Consider the following 21,469-nt stretch of genomic DNA (forward strand, 5'->3'; position numbering starts at 1 on the left):
CTGCCAAAATCCGACAGCCAACATGACTCACTCGCGCACACACACACACACACACACACACACACACACACACACACACACACACACACACACACACACACACACATATGCTTCTGCCCTTCCTGAAATACACACCCCCAAACTCTCTACACACAAACACAGACACACATCGTACCTCCTCTGTAAAAACACACAGAACACACTCGCCTGAGCAGTGAAGAGTGGCACGTAGGATTTTTATTGTTCTTTCAATGTGCAGAACAATCATTGCACAATTGCCTTTGTCAGCAATGAAAGACTTCATGATAGTTGAAAAATATAAAACTCGGTACTTCAAAAAAGTCCAGATCTTTAAATAAATACAGCAGCCACTTTAAACTCTAGTGTCCAAGATAAGATTATGGAGTGCAAATCTTCAACAGTTTAAGCTTATTAACTATACATAAATAACCTAATCAATAAAATCTCCCTGCTTAGATACATCTCAAATGTACAATTATAAATTAATAAAATTCGACTAGATCATGATCTACCCTGTTAAAAGTAGAGGTTTCTTGTGGAGGAACCCCATACGGTGCTTTGATAAACCTTTTTCTGAAGGTTTATCAAAGCATCAAAGCAACTAAACCCATAAGAGCTCAGTCCCATTAAACATTGAATCAGACAAAAAAGTTCCTTATTGTGGGCAGACAACTGTAAATATTTTAGGGTTTAAATCCCAATATAACATAAATGGAAACAACAAGTTAATAATAATGAATTGTTCTAGAAATCAGGTTAGAACTAGTTATAGGAACCACTAAACCCTTCAATAATAAATTTGATTTTTTTTTATTTATGGAATAGAGCTGTAGAAACTAAAAATACACTTTTAAAAGAAGCTAGGTTTACCTCCAGCACTAACCCAGCACTCCTACATTCTGTTAATAAGGTCAGATGAAAAAACACACATTTACACACTGTCCTGTTTTAATGCTCTCAGGACATTCAGTATATGTTACTTAGGGAATTCATGAGTTAAAATGACGGACACAGTGCTGTAAAAAACGTAATTTTAAATATTTTAAAGGGTCTGTGACACATATGTAACCACTGCCTCTTTTGGTTATGGGGTTCCTCCACAGGTTCAACCTGAAGAACCTCAAAAGGTTCCTCAAGAAACTTGGATTGGATAGCAACAAAATACACATGTAGAATGAACGCTCTGGCTGAAGTTTCCTTCAGTCATCTGGGTTGTAAAATAAACAGTGAAAATCCATTGCTTGAGACGTAGCCCAGGTTTAACTATGGATCAGACAGCCAGGGGAAGACCCTGAGCCGTACAGTGTAATATGACTATTAATGCCGGACAGTAATGGATCCTCTTCAACTAACACTCACACACACACACACACTCACACACACTCACACACTCACACACTCACACACTCACACACTCACACACTCACACACTCACACACTCACACACTCACACACTCACACACTCACACACTCACACATACATTTACGTACGCACACAAACCAGCAGTCAGTTTGAAGTCTATTTCCTTTGGTTGATTGTTGATTTTCTGTTACCAGTGTACCACCGTTCTTTTTGACATGAGTGGGAAGATTTTTTTTAGACCTATAAAAAGAAGAACAATGAACAGGGTTAAAATGAGATTAACAGTCCCTAGTTGCATTTTATTTTGTGTACAATGACATGCTAAAAATAAGCAGGACAGGAATTACTATTGCCATGTTTCATTAAAAAGCAAAAGAATGCTACACCGACTTGGACCAACTCACTCACAAGATAATACCTCACAACTTATACAGGTGTGACCACTTGACCAATTTATATACTGACTATATATGTATATGACTTTATGTATGACTTTTGGCATATCATGGTTTCACTGCCTCAGAGCTCAAAGGGTTCCAAAAGGTTCATGTGTATCTGCTTTATATTAGTCCTATTTTATTGGCAACACTTGGCACTTGGTTTTAAACTCTTAAAATTTTATGAACAAGAACTTTGCATTATTTGAGGTCTGAAAGCTCTTTATATTTTTTTGTTATTTCAGCCATTTCTCATTTTCTGCAAATAATGCTCTAAATGATTATTTGTATTTGGGATAAATGTTGTCCGTATTTTATAGAATATGTAGTAGAACATTACTCAAATTGAACTATTCACTGTATACCAACTCTACCTCTTCAAAACTTCACAAATGATGCCCTCAAACACATTAAGAGCCATGAAATTCAAGTAATTAACTCCAGACAAAGGACAGAGTCACAATAAGACAAATATATCCTGGGACAATATAAAGAGTTAATTTGCAATAACAGATAAAATGTATGGTTATGGATACCACTATTTAATGAACTAAAAACAGTCTCTCCCTATATAGTGCAATACTACTGAGGAAGTAGCATCAATTTGGATCACAGCCACAGTCTCACATATAGTGAGCACGAGTGTGTGGCATGCTATGGCTGGGGATTTGGCTTGCACCGAAGTGGGACAGGTGTGGATCATGTAGTAACTGGGTAAGGCTTGGCAGGCGACTGAAAACACCATTTAAAAGAGACAGTGAAAGAGGAGACAAGATAGAGGGGAGAGCAAACAGACACTGCTGAAGGACTCTCTACACTAACTCAGTGCTGCTAGCTCTCTGTTTGTTCTTCTTCTGCTCACTGAGGGCCTTTGTTAGTGTCTAAGTGCTGAATAAACATTGTCCTCACCTGCTCCTTTATGGCTGCATCTATTTGGTTAATGTAATTTGATTGAGGTTGGTATGAAAGGTACTTTTGCAGAGATAAAGTTTTTGTAGATGGAATTTTTTTAAGTCTTAGCCCGGGTGAATAAGTGACATACTGTCTAGTAGGGCCGCATGATTTTGGGGGGAAAATTACATTGCAATACATTTACGTTTTGCAATACGTATTGTACTTTGTACACGCACCCTTGGAGTAATATTCTTTTAGGTTTTTATTACATTTAGCAACTGCTTTAATTATATAGCCTGAATATAAATTCTATTTAAAATAAGACTGCCTATTTTAGGACTATTTGTATTTAGTTTTTTGCCATTTTAAAACAAATCTAGGAAGATTTATTCAGAAGTAAAAAATCCAACATGATATGAGGTTAACAGTGATCTCTGTGCAACAATAATTTGAGTAAAATAGACTATATTTGCAAGATATACTCTGTGTCTGGTAGCTGTTTCATGGTAAACAATATTTGTGCAAATGTTCTTGTTGTATGAAGCAGTATCAAGCTGATATATACAGTTTAATTTATTGTATGTGGTAATGCGGAAATAATATACTGTGCAGCTCTAGTCTATGCCCTATTTAGAGGGCACAGATTACGAAATACATACGTTTTAGTGCTTATTAATTCATATTTGGATATTATGAGTGCCTATAAACACACAAACTTAAATAATACAACCCTGTCACTTTCTTGTGGCCTGTTTAGAAGAGAGAAATGAGAACTTAACGTAAAGTAATGCGGTCAAATCTAAGTAAAATAGGCCCCAGGTTATTATTGTGAGAAATGTCCCAGGTTAGCACTGCTAGGGAAATGGGTTGATAACACATTAAACAGTGTTTTGTACATCCAAACCCCATGAGAGCATGAGCACAGAGAGAATTAGAACAGTACTGTGTGTACCAGTGATATAATGAAACACAAATAGAAAGCAGCGCTAATAAACTATATAAAATTGATCTTTAGGGGTGTTACAGCTGAAAATAGGACATCAGGGTCCAAATAAAATGCAGGTAGTGTAAACAGGTACCAAATTAAACACATCTAGTATTAAAGTATATATAGGTGTATAGCTTGAGTGGAGGTGTAATAAAAGCAAGTCGGGTGGGGGTGAAGGAGGCGGGTGGGGTGAACAATGGCTCATTATCATTTAAAAAAAAAAGGGTGGTTTTCAAGAGGGCTGCTTAGACAGTGTGAATAGGGTGCTACTGGTCCTTGATCTCCCTGTGGTATTCTGGCCAAATTCTGGCATGCCACAGACATTTCACTAAGACAACTGGAAATTGTTTTATCTTGTGGAGTGAATGGGGTGTAAAATGCCACCATTAAGGTACATCTCAAAAATCTATACTCACACACCAGGTAAAAGTGGCTCAAAATCAGATTTTATTTTTTTCACCAAATGATGTTTAGTTTTGTCCTTTTACACATTTTTTTTAATGTGACACATATCTGACATTTGCCTGAACAGTTTGCTCTGTATAAACGGTGTGCATACGCAGTACAGCAATGCTTCACATGAAGTTTCGGTTTCAATTTAGAAGCTATGAATGAGTTCAGGATGACAGCTGGGCTCATCATAGAGAATTTACTCAAGCTTGCTGGAAAAATGGCACAATATTCAGCCACAGATACAAATTTGATTGGATTTGTGTCCTTTAAGTTCTTTATTTTCTTTTGATGTTGCAGCCGTGTTCGGCCGTTTTATCCGAAACACTGAGTTTAGGCAACACAAGCCTACTAATATTATTTAAATATTTAAGGGTCTCACTAACCTGCCAATGAAACCCTAATTCGCTGCTTTCGTCCATTTTCTTTTCTTCTTGATATAAAAAGTCACATGACTTCCAATCTGGCTGTTCAGATTGACTTGTGCGGCTGCAAATCTGATATGTATCAAAATTCAATTTTAATACTGAGCTGGCACAAAATGGAATTAAATATAATATATATTTTTTCTGTTAATTAATTAAGTTTTTTTGCTATTCACATTACTACAAAAATAACTTACAATCTGTGTCACTTATGACAAAAAATATAAAATTTACCTGCTGTGTAAATTTGGCCAAAATTACTGTTAAAAAACAAACTAAAGGATCTTAACTTACTAACCTACTTCAAAACTTAGTATTGGATGACACATTAAAAACCTCCCCTAATAAAAAAGGGCTAATTTCAAGACTAACTGACATTAAATACTTCTTTAAAAATGTGATCTTAAGTAAAATTAAGATTGATTGGATGAAAAATTAGGTATAGGAATTGAAGAAGGACTATTGAACTGTGCTTTGCAAAGAGTTAACAGCAGCATCGCTTGTGCAGAGTTAGGCTTAATACAATTTAAAGTACTTCACTGAGGGCATTCGTCTAATGCAAGACCTGACCCATATGTTCTGGTCTTGCCCTGCTCTAGCCACCTATTGGCTTTCAATTTTTTTTTTTTTTATCAGAATCTCCTAATATAGATCTTCAGCCTAACCCACTAGCTGCCATATTTGGTGTATCTGATAAAAGTCACAGAACAATCAATGCCTTTACAACCCTTCTTGCTCGCAGGAGAATTTTATTACACTGGAAATCAAAACACTCTCCAAAAGCTTCTGCGTGGCTTAGAGATTTAAAGCAATTAATTCAGTTGGGAAAAAAAATCCCTTAGGGGTCAAAAAAAAAAAAAAAAAAAAAAAAATCCTAGCTATTTGGGCACTAATTTTACCCTATGTAGACAACATTAAATTTGTTTATTATCCTTGTTTATTATCTATTATCCTTATTTGTTTATTATTTATTCATTTATTTTATTATTATATTTTTTCTTATTAAAATAAAAAGCCATTGAATGCTGGGTTGAGGTGGGGTACTTTGTGTAGGACTGAGGAAGGTAAACCGGGTGGGTGGAGCATAATAATGGGAAAGGGGCTTTTGATAATAAATGTAAAAAATGATTTAACTTAGTAATTTGTACTGTTATACATTTAAAAAAAATATATGAATACAAAAAAAAAAAAAACTGCAAACACACTCAGTCATTCTACAATGAATGTTCAGCTAGAGCTTTTTTTGTGAAAATAGGCTACCTTGTCTGCACCCCCACCCCCTTCCTTACGCATATCAAACCCACCTGTTCTTGTATTGATGGCATCAGTATCCGTGGAGCGAGGCCTGCACCTCGGACAGTCTAGAGCAGCTGGGAGTTCCCATCCTTTGAGCTCTGTTATACAGCTCACTGTCCCCAAAGTACCGCGCCCGGTACAGTAAACCTTCCTCTGTGAGTACAGACAGACAGAGAGAGAGACAGACACAGTGAAATTCAATCCAGGAAAAAAAAAAACAGTTCAATTTATATTACAGCAAATACAGCCACAATTCAAATACAATAACACCACAAAATCAAACTCAGCTCAAAATAAGATTCAAACACAAGATTCTTCAAATCACTTTCACATTGGGTTCAACTAAGAGTTTATCAAATGTTTACTCGGCTACTGAGCAAATATACATTGTGCTCATCAATACAGATAGAACACACTCGATAAGTGCTTCTGTTCACAGCAGATTTCCGTACTTTATGAAGTTTAAGCAATAGTTCAGAGGAAAACAGACACTAGGCATTTACTGTGACTGTGACTGTGTAAAAAGCAAGATTTTTGATGATTAATCTGCTGATGAAAAACGTGACGCAAAACTGTGAACCAAAAGGAAGTGAATTAAGAGTCACTAGGTGTAACCAGCTCGAACCAGCTGTAATGAATCACCTATATAATGACATGCCTTCTGGAAATCACCAAGAACCCAAGCAACTCAACTGTAGGACATGTTTTGTGGTTTCTTGCTCTGCTAGAGAGGGCTACAGCTTATTCAGAAGCCTTATTCATGTCTTTACTGACAATAAAAAGGGAGATTTAATTAAAGGAAAACCACAGTATCAGAACAATTTCAGATGTTTAGGGTTTACTTTCAATTAACTTGAATTTTACTGACATACCACAACAGACTGCACCACCACTAAACAACTGCATTAATATACAGTACCATGCAGATGTTTAAGGCACCTAAGCACCAATTATTTTAGCAATAAAAGAGATTTGCTTGAATAAAAAAAAAAAAACAACAGATGCAGCTAATTATAAAGACACTAAAAAGTTGCATAATTTTCTAATTATGAAGAAAATAGTGAGCCAACCTGGCTTAATTCAAAATTCTCCTCAGAATAAGATTTTGGATTTGTTGTTGGATTTGTTCAATTCCAACAATAGTGCAACTGATTTAACATACACTATATGAAAAAAATATCCCTGCTCATTGGTTCTTCTGAAATAAATTGTATTTAAAAAGTAACTTTCTCTAAAGAGGAGACTTTGTACTAGATCATGAAGCATTGCTATGAGTTTGCTTATATTCAGAGAAAACAGCTATAGTGAAGTCAGGATGTTGGAAGATCAAAACCCAATCCCAACCCAAGTCTATCTCAATGCCCCAAGTCCTCCTTAACTCATCCTCGACTGTCCCAAATATCATCCTCGACTCCCCCAAATCTCATCCTCGACCCCCCCAAATCTCATCCTCGACCCCCCCCCAAATCTCATCCTCGACTCCCTCAAACAAATCTCATCCTCAACTCCCCCAAACAAATCTCGTCCTCGACTGTTCCAAATCTCATCCTCGACCCCCCCAAATCTCATCCTCGACCCCCCCAAATCTCATCCTCGACCCCCCCCAAATCTCATCCTCGACCCCCCCCAAATAGACACAGCATTATTCCAGAGAACACAATTCCACTACTCCACAGCTCAATAATGAGGTAGTTATATGCTTCTAGACCAGGCATGGTGCTAACAGGACTGTCTGCAGGGACTAGACAAACTGTGTGTGCGCTTCTGTGTCAGCATTTATGAGCCAGAAATAGAGAGTTAAAATAGCTGAATGTATACAAACATCTGGACATGTAGTGTAATTCAGCGTTAGTATACCATACTAGATGTTAATATAATGATAACTATAAATAATACTAGACTTCCATGAAGAGAGCTTTTACAGAGAAGTTTGGTTCTGATTGAATAAAAAATGCCACTGTTTGATATAATAATAATAATTTGGTCTTTTTAGACCTTTTTTGGCCAAATCATTTTGGCTGCCTTATATTCTGTGCATCCCTAGTTTTAATGAACATAGTTATGCATAATTATTAGTATTTGTATTATTAATGCTGTACATATTTAATTTAATATTAGAATAGTTTAGTAATCAAATAAAAAAAAGGTAGGTAAAAAAAAAGAAAATGCTGAGTGATTTTCTGAGTAAAATCACACTGTGCTTTCTGGTCCATTGGCAGTAGGTTTTGAAAGAGGCCCTTTTGATCCCTAATGACCAGGATCAGCATCCATCATCAGATTAGGACATTATGCAAGTAAGAGATCAAAGTTCTGCATGGAAACCCTGATAGAAAACTCATATTGGAAATTAAGATTAATCAATAAAAATGGAACTGCTAAGCATGAACCTGCAGATGTACAGAGGAGTGAGTTGGTGTAGGTGATGTTGAGTAAATAAAACATACTGTGTTGTTTCTCTCTCCAGCAGTTGTTCCGGAGGTTGGAGATGTAGTCGTCCTCCACGTTACGCTCCACCTTCCTGAGACTCATGCCACTGTACTCCTGACCGAAGTGCTCGTTCACATAGTACGGCACACGCAGCGTCTCCGTGAACCGCTTCTGCGTGTGACCCGCTGACCTGCACATAAAAGACCAAACACATGAGTAAGGCTGCTTCGTAAAGAATGTGGCTTTATTAAACTTTTGGTTAACATCTAAACTACGGAGCTCCGAGTGGTCCAGCGGGCTAAATGCTGTCTCTGGATGGGTAGATGGCGCTCTCTCTCCCCACATCCCTCCAAAAGATGATGTCCGCAGAACAAGGCGTCTGTGAGCTGATGTATCAGAACCGAGTTGCTGCGCTTTCCTTTAAGCGTTCTGTGATGCTACTCAGCAATGCTACATCAGCAGCAGTTCAAAAAAGAGGCGGTAGCTGATTTCGGAGGAGGCATGTGCTAGTTTTCACCCTCCTGGTGTTGTGGCATCACTAGTGATAGGGTTCTAATGAGTGGGTTGGGTAATTGGCCATATAAATTGGGAAGAAAACGAGAACAAAAAATTACAATAAAAAAAACAAACATCTAAACTACAATTCTATGTTTTTCTCATCCAAATAATCAATATAATGATTCATATTTAATAGTCACTGCCTATCACAATATATTTTGTTATAATGATATAATGAAAACATAGGGACAATTTGCCAGACAGGATTAAGCCTAGTCTTGGACCACTGTACACTATACACAGCATTTTAAAAGGAGATTTTCCATTTAAAGGAAAATATGGCATATAATTTTTTTTTTGGGAAACTGACCCATGAATGTGTGCAATACAGAGACAATACTTGCAGTATATATTGTTTATGTTTCATCTAACTGACTTTATCAGTTAATATTGTCTCTGCACGTGTGAGTAGTAGCACCTTGTTGATTTGAAATATAAAGAACAAATAACTTAACGCATGTTAGTGCAAAGTTAATATTGACATATCAAAACCGAACCTTTGCAGTGGCTCAAAAACCATGATACAAACCGAACTGTGGGCAACCCGTACCATTGCTTCCCTAGTAGTAATGACTGTGACCGGCTTCATCTGGTTAGGATTGTGAACAGACAAGTGAAAATAGTGCCTCTTCATGCACTTCTGCTTAAATCTACAAGCAAGAGAGAACTCTGTAAGCCTCTGCAAGTCTTCTCATTCAGCACAAGATGCATGTGACAGGCAGTCAGGTTCTAAGCGAAGAGTGCAAAAGTCATGTCCCCAGAGTGATACCATGACCCAGCACTGACCATTCTGAGCAAGGTCTCTTTCTTTCACTATCAATATCACGCTCTGCAGGGAGAGGAGTGGTGGAGAAAGTCTGACTGAGCAATCACGGTGCAACTCTTTACCTGAAGTCCACTCCTGAAACGATTAGTCAAAGACTAAGGGGAAAGTTCAGGGGTCAGAAACTCCTCATGGCTCCTTAAGACCATGTGACAAGATGTCCCAAGGACACAGAGTTCAAATTACAAGTTCTTTATGAGGACAATGCACTTTTTTTAAACAGCACCAGTCAAAAGTTTGGTATTTTTACATTGTAAATGTATTATTGAAGACATTAAAGCTTAAAGTAGACATATTATGCTTTGATTACAGAGATTTAAACACTTTTGAATTAGAATTTGAATTAGAGTTAGACTTCTGGAACAATGGGGAAAATTCCCATAAACTCACTCCTAAACCTTGTGGAAAGCCTTTTTTTTAGTAGAGCTGAAGCTGCAAAGAGTTGGTAGACATTACAGTAGTCTCTTAAGGATTAAGAACGGGATATCACTCAAACTCATGCGAGTGAGAATGCAGGCAAGCAAATACTTTTGGCAATATAGTGAAGTTGATTGATTTGACTGATATTGTTTTATTTTTTTATTGATATTGTAAATTGTAAGAGACAAAATTGGCCTGGAAGAAGGGTATATGTGGATTTGTGTTCACACACACATACACATATTTGTAACAGATATATATGACTACACATAGCAGATTTCACATTCATAAGGGCACACAGTGTGTGAATCAGTCCTATTCATTATAAAAAAAACTTTTATTTTAATATTTTCCCATTTTCTCACAATTTAGCTAGGCCAACTGTCCCACCCATTCAGCTGCTACTCAGCTCTATATCCCCCCCCCCCCCCCACAACATATGGACAACATAAAGAGGGTACGGTCTAGAACATGCCTTCTCTGATACATGTGAAGTCAGCCTTTGTCTCTTTTCTAACTGCTGCTGATCAGTAGCATTGCCGAGTAGCATCACAGTGCGCTTGGTTCTGAAACATCAGCTCACAGACGCCTTGTACTGATGAACATCACCCTAGAAGTGATGAGGTTTAAGAGCGCAATTTACCCACCCAGAGAGAGCAAGTCTAATTGTGCTCTCCTGGGGCACCAGCAGCTGAGGGCAAGCTGCATGACCAGGATTCAATTTCGAAACAGTGATCAACTTGCGCACCAATTAGTCCCACATTTACCCACATTTTTATCAGCGAGAGTGTGAGAATATATTTGCTAAATGGCCTATATCATCAGCCTGCTGGTCATCAATACGCTTTGTGTAGTACTGCACATCCTACAGATTAGAGGGCTGGATGCTGTATGTGAGCAGCAGGACTGATCAGCTCTGCTGGAGCTGGAACGCTCTGGTCACTTGCTGAATGTGATTAGCTATTGATCAGCACACTCGTCAGGGAAGGCGTCAGCACACTAACCCTGCACTGACTGATAGCACCACACATCTACACGGGCTTCACGTCCACACAGCCGCACCACAGCTCCCTGGAGTGAACAGGCGTGATCAATAAGTCTCAAGCTAATGCCTCAATCCTGCTCCACAATCCCCACTGGAGCAGTTAGAGATGATTTCACACCCTTCCACACTCAGGTTTCCTTCTTTCTGTCTTTCTGTCTTTTTTGTTTCATTACTCAGCCATTAAAGGAGCCTTACTAAAATAGAGTCAAATCAGCTGAGTGACTTACAAGTAGATTTAAGAGTTGTGAAATATGTTTGGTTCTGATTATATAGGGAATAATAATACAGGGATAAGCTGGTACTGAGAAAGATCTGTAAACTGAGGTCCCGAGAACTGCTCTGTTAGTTCATTTTATGATGTGAAGAAACGCTTAAACAAGCTAAATACAGGGTTCAAACACTTTTTAACTAATAAATGTACATGATTTTTTCATGCCTTAGTGCAGACATGGACAATAAAACCAAAAATCAACTAAAACTACACTCAAAATTGATTATAGTAGGCCTAAAATGAATGACACACAATTTGTAATTATAAAAAGTGTGTCAGATCCTGAGAGCTCCATTGTGTAGGCTTAAATTACTGATCTAACTTCTGAGATGACGTATTTGTTAGCTCAAAATAGATTTTCTCCATCCATAAACTAAAACACAAAGATTTGTAGACCAAATTTCCATGACTTTTCCAAAACTTTCTGGTTATTTGTCCAAAACGTATCCAGGCCTGGAAATTGATGTGATGAATTATGTACAATAGGGGTGTGAAACATTGTATCATACATGATAATATTGTTATAAGTCTTTAAAAAGTCTAAACCTGCAGTAAAGAAGATTGAACGTCAAATTCAAAACGAGTTTTAACCAACACATTTCCATGATTTTTTTCATGAGTTTTCCATGCCTTCAAGGCAAATTTTCATGACCATACGATTTTAAAAACATCAGTGCAGACATGAAAAATAAAATAAAAAAAATATATAATTAAAATGTATATAATATAGTATATATTTATCAGATAAAATGTTGACATGCCATCTTTAATAATGGTAAAATGTGTGTCAGATCCTGAGAGCTCCATTGTGAAAGGCTTAAATTACTGAATTAACTCTGAGACCATATTTCCATGACTTTTCCAAACCTTTCTGGTTATTTGTATTTGTCCAAAACTTATCCAGGCCTGGAGATTGCTATTTTTTTAATTCCACATCTTTTCCTGTTTTTTTTTTACCATAAAAACCTTGTAAATATATACTTAAGAAAATACGGTTCAGAATATATGAGTGATGAATTATGTATACTATGGCTCTGAAACATTGTACTATATATGATAATATAGTTATAAGTTTTGAATAGGGTAAACCTGCAGTGAAGAATATTGGATGTCAAATTCTGTGAAATCTGTAATAGCTATAATGGAGTATTTTAGTTAGGAGTATTTTATCATCTTCAAGAACACATGAATTATTGTAGAAAACTGTCTTGTGATATACCAAATATTGCAGAATCATGTAGCAGTATTGGTGATTGCCCTGTGATTGCTATCCCTAATGTCGGATCATTCACTTTTTTTGTGAAATCTGGGGAAAACCCCTATATATTTTTTATACTGCAAAATATACTGCAGAACAGTATGTAGAAAAAAAATGATTTAAGAAGTAAATTACATTTTAAGCTCTGTGTGTATTTGTGTATAAATGTGTAGTGTGCCGTGTATTAACTTACGGTGTGAAGGAAAGGCTGTAGGGAGGGTGGGTTATGATCATCTGGCTGAGAGCTGACACAATAACGAGTATGAAGATGGGCATAAGCTGGACCAAGAGAGCCAAGCCACCCTGTAAAAGAACACACACACAGAGACTTAAATTGTGGGACTACATTCATAATAATATCTCTTATACCAAACCTGACCAACTGCATGACTCAGAGCACAACCCTAATCTACACACCATGCTGACCCAGATCTTCACCACAATTCCACCAACACCACAAACCTAATCCTGCACTGAAGACCCCAACCAAAGAACCACAAACTAATCTCTTATCTCTTAGCAGGTCTGTCACAATAAATATGGACTGTTTTTTATATGTATTTCTATTATTGTAAAAAATGGAAAAAAGCAGTTTGAAAAACTGGTGGAGGAGAACATGCCAAGATGCATCCACCAAATATTAATTTCTTAAACTTTTAAAACTTTATGAATATTAACTTGTTTTCTTTGCATTATTTGATGTCTGAAAACACTGCATCTTTGTTATTGCAGTCATTTCTTAATTTCTGCAATAAATGCTCTAAATGACAATGTTTTATTTGGAATTTGGATGAAATGTTATCTGTAGTTTATAGAATAAAACAACAATGTTCATTTTACTCAAACATTTACCTATATATACATACACATACACACACATTTTTTTACATGTCAGTTCCATTAAAAAGTGTATAGCTGCTATTATATGGTGCTATTATATAATTATATAATCAAATCTATCAGTGACATTAAATATTTTTAAACCTACAAAAATATTTCATTTTTTGCTAAATTTCATTCGAGAACAATAAAGTATCTATCTATCGATCACAATTCTTTATGAAACAATATATCATCTTCGATTTTAAAAGATAGTTAAGGTTCATTTTAAAATTCCAATGGATATTCCTAAAAAAGGACTAGCAATACAAGTTCAACAACAAATGACAAATAGACATATATTACATATTCATATTGATACTTCTGTATATCCATATTTTCTTACTTCCCTAATGTGTATATCAATATGTTCTGCAACATGGTACCGATTCTTAAACAAATTATTGCGTTATTAGTTCACATGTAAAGATTCATTTAAGAGGGTGGTGTATTTAGCACTGTGTTTAAACCCTTACTGCTGTTTTCAGATCCCACTGTTATGATTTCATTAAAAGTAAGTATTTCTTTTACTCACACAATATAGTAATTATAGCATCAAAACATATCACAACCTAAGCCATGTATCATGATTTATATCATATCACCAGGTTCTTGCCAATATACAGTGCTAATCCACATCATCAATAATATTGGACAGGTTAAAAAGTTTTTAATTAATTAATTGAACTAATAAATTGATATAAAAGGACCAGTGTATGTGTTACTGAGAGTGAATAGGACTCTATATCAGAACATATATTTGACTCCTGATTTAATGAATTATCTTACAGAAGCTGACTGCTGCCATCTAATGTCCAACACCTGCTAAAGGTCTTCATGCATGTTATAAAAAACAACAAAAAACAGGTTTAAAAACTCTGTGAGCCCTAAGCCTTTACAGTACCAGTCATTCAATGTGTTTTCTTTCTTTTTATGATTTTTTACATTGTAATATAAGCTCTACAACAACAATTGTTTTATACTTTAGGTTCTTCTGATCTGCACATGCTTCTTATTTTAATCTCAGTGTCTTCATGACACAGAGTCACCTGGAATAGTTTTCTCAGCATCTTGAAGGAGTTCCTGGAGGTGCTGTTTTTCCTTCAGGCTGTGAAGCTCCAGCTCATCCCAATTAAATCACTTTAAATCACCATCTCAGTTCATCAGGTTTAGATCAGGGGATTGTGAAGGACAAACTCTTTTAATACAGTTTACTACATAGTCCCATATGTGCCCCTTAACAGTTTTCATGTCTTTAAAATTAATCTATAATGCACAAAATAAATTAAATAAAAAATAAAGAAGAACAATGAATGAGAAGATGTGTCCAAACTTTTGACTGGTGCTGTACTTGTTAATCTGAGTGAATCTGACTCTACTGAATCTTATATACTCGACTCCTAATTCAGTGGATCACATTTTAGCAGCTGACTGCTGCCCTCTTATGTTCTACACATGCTAAAGGTCCTCCAGCTCATTATGAAAGAAACACTTTTACACAACATGAAAAAATCCCACAATGCCCTACATACCGCAAACAAAAACACAGCAAGTGTTTAAAACTGAGGTTCAGTTCTAAGAATCAGTGAAAAGCAGGTTTAAAAGAGTCTGAGTTCAAAGCGTTCATAGAAAAAGCCTGTAAGCCTAGAACAGCATGTTTAGAAGTAACTCAGTAAATCTGAGAAGTTTTGTTTTAGTGTCCATTAGTTAATCTAAATAATCTACTACTGGAGGAAGGGTTACCTCATATTAACCCTTTCAGACACAAAATGTCAGATTAAGTGATATGGACAGACTAGAAACTGTTTATATTAACCAGATTTGGGTTCTGCTTTTTGAAACTTAAAAATTGTTATTGCTTAAGTGTCATACAGGTTTATGTGGTAAAAAGTATCAACAGTAGATAGACTAGCTATACATTATATCCAAACATCTCTTCTGCAGTCAGCTTCTTTAAACTGAACCCATTGCTGACACAGACGTGCAAATGCACAAGCACAGAGGAAAAACTGCCCATAAAATACAACTCTGTGAAGCTACTAAACAAACATAAAACTATTATCACTGTGTCTAATGCCAGCTGTGAACAAGAAGGGTCTAAAGCCCCCCAGCTTTGAGATGTGAAGCACTGGACCTGTGTTCTCTGGAATGATGAAGCTGCATCCAATTGTTCTGTGTTGAGTGATTGGGAATCACTAACACTCGTCACTGCTTGCTTTAGGACATGTCAGTTTGTTTTTGCTCTCATAACGATGGGAAAAGTATGCGTTGCGGGGCTCGAAACATACAAAATTATTTTAATTAATCTTGGATATGTTTTGTGCACAATGTAAAATAAACCAATCAGCATGTCACTTGCCATTTCCTTTTAAGGGCCAGTTGCGTTTTGACTTTATCGCATTGCTATTTTAACAGTGCAGCGCTTCTGCGCTTCTCAGCACAAGAAGCTGATCTGCTTGGTTGCGCTGTGAAGGTGCGTGAGCATGTCATTTACAGGAACAGCAATGTTATTTTATTTTGTAAAATAAAATATATAAAATGTAAAAGTTGGGTTTGTGTATGTGCTGAGAGTCCAGTCAGTCCAGTCAGTGGCGCACCAGAAATTGACCTGAACACTCCTCATTTCCAGACCATCACATCTATCGGCATAGATATATTTGTAAGCTCCTTTGCTTTTTAACAATGCAAGGCGTGAAAAAAGGACTGTTGGTGGGGTGTAAGATAGCAATGCACCTCACACTACGTCTTGTACAGCATGTAAGATAGGACCCAAATGGGTTAAAACAAGAAGGTGGTTGGGAGGAAGAGGCCAGTCGGTGTATACTTATAATATTAAAATGCACTGTCCCTGTGCTACACACCAAGCTGTTTTAGGGATGCTTTACTTACTCCTCTCTGCTCTCTTCTCTCCTGGTGCTGCTGGCTAAAGCGCGTTCGCCCATTGCTGTACATGTGTGCAGCACTACCTGCAAGAAAAGATGTTTCATTCATTCTTACGCATACAAAACTACACCTTCACACTGTATTACGCTCACAAGAGTGGAACTGTATAATAGATCAGCTTTAACAATAAATAGCAATTATATTATTATGATGTATTTTCAACTGCATGATGTAGTAACCAAACAAAGCAGATAAATACATGAAAATATCAGTCCACATTTTCCATTTTAGTGCATCTATAGTTTTAAAAGGGAGAAAACTGGAGGTTTATATAAAAAATAAAATAAAATAATAAAAAAAAAAAAAAACTTACTAGAGGGAAATCCTCCTCCGAAGAACATGTTAAAGAGATCCTCTGGAGTGATGTCAGGCTGGAAGTCTGCATTCGTATGGCTGTGCCTGCCGGCTCTGCTCTTCACCTCGCCATACTGATCATATTGACGCTTCTTCTCTGGGTTAGACAACACCGCATATGCGTTCCCTATGGCTGAACAGAACAATAATCTTAACACACAACCAAAGCAGGCAAGAACAAAGTGTCAACTTCAGCCATTATAGCCTAAAGAACACATTTGTGTCTTGCAGGAAATCTGATATTAAAGACAGAATTAAAAAATTATATTGGGATATACCATAGAATTTTTGTTTGCGAAACATTATTAATGCATGGTAACAAATATCAATATTTGAATTAAAACATTGACACTCGAAACTGCCTAAGACTTGATGGCCAGTTTGACTTGGTAAAGTTACTGCTTTATTACTCCACACGTGGTGCCACTAATCAAATGAACAGGGTAAACCTATTGTGGCAAGAATAGACAACGTATCATGATAATATAGTATCATGAGATGCTCTGTTATTCCCACCCTAGTAAACACTTTTGATTAATGGAGAGACAGGCAATTCTGCAGAAACATAAATAAAGTAAATTAAAAAACACTTCCTACTTACCTTTAAAAGCTTCTGTAGCTCCTGGTGCATGGTTTTTATCAGGATGGAACTTCAGTGCTAGCTTCCTGTACGCTTTTTTAAGGTCATCATCCGACGCGTCTTTCTGCACTCCAAGAATCTCATAATAGTTTTTACACTGTTTTATTCTGCAGAAATAAAGAAGTAGAATAAGGGAGAACATGTATAAAGGCTAATATGGTATAGGGCTTCACAGCAGTATTGATACTATCCATATCACACATTAGAGTAAAGGAAAAATGTTTAAACATTAAAACAGGGGTAGGTTAAGACAATAATGGAGTTGCATGCATCTACAATTTTATGACTGCATTTACACTGTCGTAAAGCACTGATAAAGCCCATGTTTATGAATTTTTCATAATTGCCTTTTCTTTGACCAAAACAAAAAATAATTTGGCCTATATACATTTTGCATCAGTGAACAAAGTAGTGGTGAAAAAAAGATTCAAAAGCTGTGGAGAAAAAAAAAATTTAGCCTTATAATAACCTTTTCATTTTAGTGGTTTGCCTTCTAGTTCTGGGGTCCTGGGTTCAAGTGCATATCAGGGTGGAGATTCCCCCCACAGTCCAAATATATGGAAATCAGTCAAATTGGATACACTAAACTTCTCTCGGGTGTATGCACGTTTATAAGTATGGCAGTGGGGTTTTCTGGGTCAATGCCTTTAGTGCCCGATGCAATCTACCAGGTGGACAGTTGTTTCCGGTTGATAGTATGCTGTGCGCAATTGGCTGAGGCTTTTTGCTGGTATTTGAGTGTGTCTGAGGGTTGGGTGCTGAGTGTAAATGAACGTGTAGAACTTGATTGTAAATCATCCTTGGGTAGTCTAGAAAGGCGCTTTGCAAATGTAAATGTAAACAAGGTTTCAGATAAAAAATATATTACTTTCTGTAAATCCCAATTAAATTTAAACACATGTAAATGTTGTTAAAGTTTAGCACAGACTGTTCACTCCACAGGCCACACAGCCCACATATTTGGAAACCAAGTGGCAAAAACTAAACATTTTAATGAACATTTTCTCTGATTTCACAAGAACCACATAATTTGCACATCTTCATCTTTTCAGCCTCAGTTTAGCCTTGTTTATTCATCTCAGGCGTGTTTCAGCAAAGAGCTCTTTTTGAACAAGGCATCATACAGGGCAACCATTTACAATGGCGCTAAGAAACCAGCCTGTTTAAATCTAAAACATAAAAACAGGTTGGAAAATACTAGTTCAAATAAATCATGATTAATTTTATTTTTTAAACATAATGCAATTCTTTGAGACACACCCTCTTCCCGGAATCCTGATTATCTTTTCTGAAATACATTTTACACCCTAACAGCCCTGAAAAACTGTAATAAACAGATTTTCACACCTTTTCACAGCATCCACCTGATCTGTAGTGTAAGGTTTGGCTGAGTCTGAGCTTCTGTCCTCTGGAGCCCTGTGATGTTCAGACCCGTCCTCTGGAGCTTCTGTTCCAGCTGTAGAGCCGTTCTGAGAGGAGGCATGTTCGTTCTGCTCAAGTGACTTCAAAAGCACTGCAGACAGACACATTTAACAAGACTATCAGGTAGGTTGAAATGCCCAAAGCTATCTTTAATCAAGACTAGCATTGTTAACACACAGTTATATTTGAAAATGTACGACATCCCATGAAAACCTTTGTCTTTTTGAACATATTCAAACATACAATCATTTAAGCTTCATTTAAACACTACTGAAAGGTAGAGCTAATGTAAAGAAACTAATCAAATTGAAGACATTACTTTTATTATAAACACAAGCTTATAAAATAATAATTTCTCTTAGGCCTTCGGACAAAAGGTTGTAGGGGCAGATCTCAGTACTATAAACAACAGCTATTCCACTGTCCAATGTGGACATCCTGGCAAAGTTCAGCTCCCATATGCCTTAGGTACAATATACAAGTGCACCTCAAAAAATAGAACATCATTGAAAAGATACTTCACTTCAGTAATTTGGTTAAAAAAAAAAAAAAAAAAATAATAATAATAATAAAAAAAAAAATAAATAAATATATATATATATATATATATATATATATATATATATATATATATATATATATATATATATCGACGTATATACATGTACTATATAGATGTATTACACACAGAGTGATCTATTTTAAGTGTTTATTTATTTTATTGTTGATTATGGCTTATATCCAATTAAAACTAAAGGCAGTATTTTAGAACATTTTAATATTATTAATTACCAATTGTAGAGTAAGTGATAATTATGAAAGAGTAAGTCATAATCAGAAAACAGGAGTAAAGATTTAGGAATAATTAGAAATATTTAGGAGTAAGTAATAATTATGAAATAATAAGTCATAATTAGGAGGAACTATGAGCATAAGTGATGAAGAAATAGTATAGGTACTTTTACTTAATTACAATTTTTCAGTACTTTTTCCACCTCTGGGACATAGTAGATTATAATAATGAGAAACTAAGAAAGTGAGCGATAATTATGAAATAGTAAATCATAATTATGAGAAAATAGGGGAAACTGATTATTATGAAATAGTACGTCACAATTATGAAGTAGTAATTGATAATTATGAAAAACTGAGAAAGTAAGTGAAAATTACGAAATAGTAAAATAATTATGAGACAGTAAAATAACGTTTAAAATGTTAGAAAAATAAGAAAAATTGACTTTTGCCATTGTAAGTTAAATGTGGATGTATTTGCAGAATCACCTGTTTACACGTAACGTTATTTACACCATATCAGAGAGAGCACCGTGTTTACTAAACACATATATCAGGGTGTACCTTCAAAAAATTGCCTCTGTTAACACAGTAAACACAGGTAACACAGGTGTAAAGTGGTGATATTAACCCCGCAGGTATCAGACAGGGCTCAGGCCCTGCTGGAGGTGTTCAGGATTAATGAGCCGGTTATCTGTGGGGGGCTGACAGGGCCCGGGGGGGCTTACCGCTCGCTCGGTCGGTTGGGAAGAGTCTCTGCGCTTTATCCAGAAACCGCCGCGCTTTCTCCGCCTGGTTATTTCTGATCGCTTTCACTGCGATCTCTATACAGCGCTCCGCCTCGTCCTTATTCCCCTCCATCGCCGAGTGTAACAGTAAACCCTACAGATACAGATACAGCGGCTACAGCTACACCAATAAACACACACCGCATAATCACACACCCCACCGGCGCGCGCTGATGACGTGCCAACTAGACTCTCAGCTCAACCAATCAGATCAGATTTATATTTACAGAGGATTTTATATTTTTATTTATTTAAACACAACGCATACATTACCATACGGTGGATACATCTAAAATAAAAATAATTAAAATATCAATTTATAATCAATGCATGACAATTAGTTATACATGTATGAAGAACAAAAAAGCTAATTTTAAAATAAATATATGACAATCCTTTTACAGATTTAATGAAGCACGATTTTTAAAAAATAACTAAATGTAGAATAAATATATGACAATTAGTAACAGATTTATGAAGCACGTTTTTTCATTCTTAAATGTACAACAAATATATGACAATCATTTTCAGATTTATGAAGCACGTTTTTTTAAAACTGCCAAATTTACGATAAATGTATGACACTTAGTTACAGATTCATACAGCTCGTTTTTTAAAGTAGCAAATTTGACAATAAATGAATGACAATAATTCAGAAATTTATGCAGAACCAAATAAAAACAGATAAATGTTCAATAATTGTATGATGATTAGTTATAAATGTATGTAGAACAAAAAAGTTAGATTTAAAATAAACGTATGTTGAACAATTAGTTATAAATATATGCAGAACAACCAAAAAAATAATTTACAATAAATGTATGACAATTATTAATGTAACTATAAATCATATAAACAAACTGGTAAATAACATTTAATTAAATTTAATAAACAATAAAAAATGTTTCCTCAAATTACTAATGAAAATTATCTGGCTCGTCCAAAGGTTGCATTTGGCAAACAGTCAATGGTCTG

At 36.0% G+C, this 21,469-nt stretch overlaps 1 protein-coding gene across 1 annotated transcript; it reads right to left on the bottom strand.

Annotated features, from left to right (window-relative positions):
- Nucleotides 1–217: 217 nt before the first annotated feature.
- dnajb12b (DnaJ heat shock protein family (Hsp40) member B12b) lies at nt 218–20,654 on the bottom strand. Its single transcript, XM_007250123.4, has 9 exons — nt 20,435–20,654; nt 18,840–19,005; nt 17,454–17,599; nt 16,812–16,985; nt 16,445–16,521; nt 12,870–12,979; nt 8,319–8,491; nt 5,883–6,027; nt 218–1,624 (listed from the first exon to the last, which is right to left on the bottom strand). Exons 1-8 carry the CDS (start codon nt 20,565–20,567, stop codon nt 5,903–5,905), a joined length of 1,104 nt encoding a protein of 367 aa, XP_007250185.3. The 5' UTR covers nt 20,568–20,654; the 3' UTR covers nt 218–1,624; nt 5,883–5,902.
- Nucleotides 20,655–21,469: the final 815 nt, after the last annotated feature.

Source organism: Astyanax mexicanus, chromosome 15, assembly GCF_023375975.1.
Source record: "Astyanax mexicanus isolate ESR-SI-001 chromosome 15, AstMex3_surface, whole genome shotgun sequence".
NCBI classification, from domain to species: Eukaryota; Metazoa; Chordata; class Actinopteri; order Characiformes; family Acestrorhamphidae; genus Astyanax; species Astyanax mexicanus.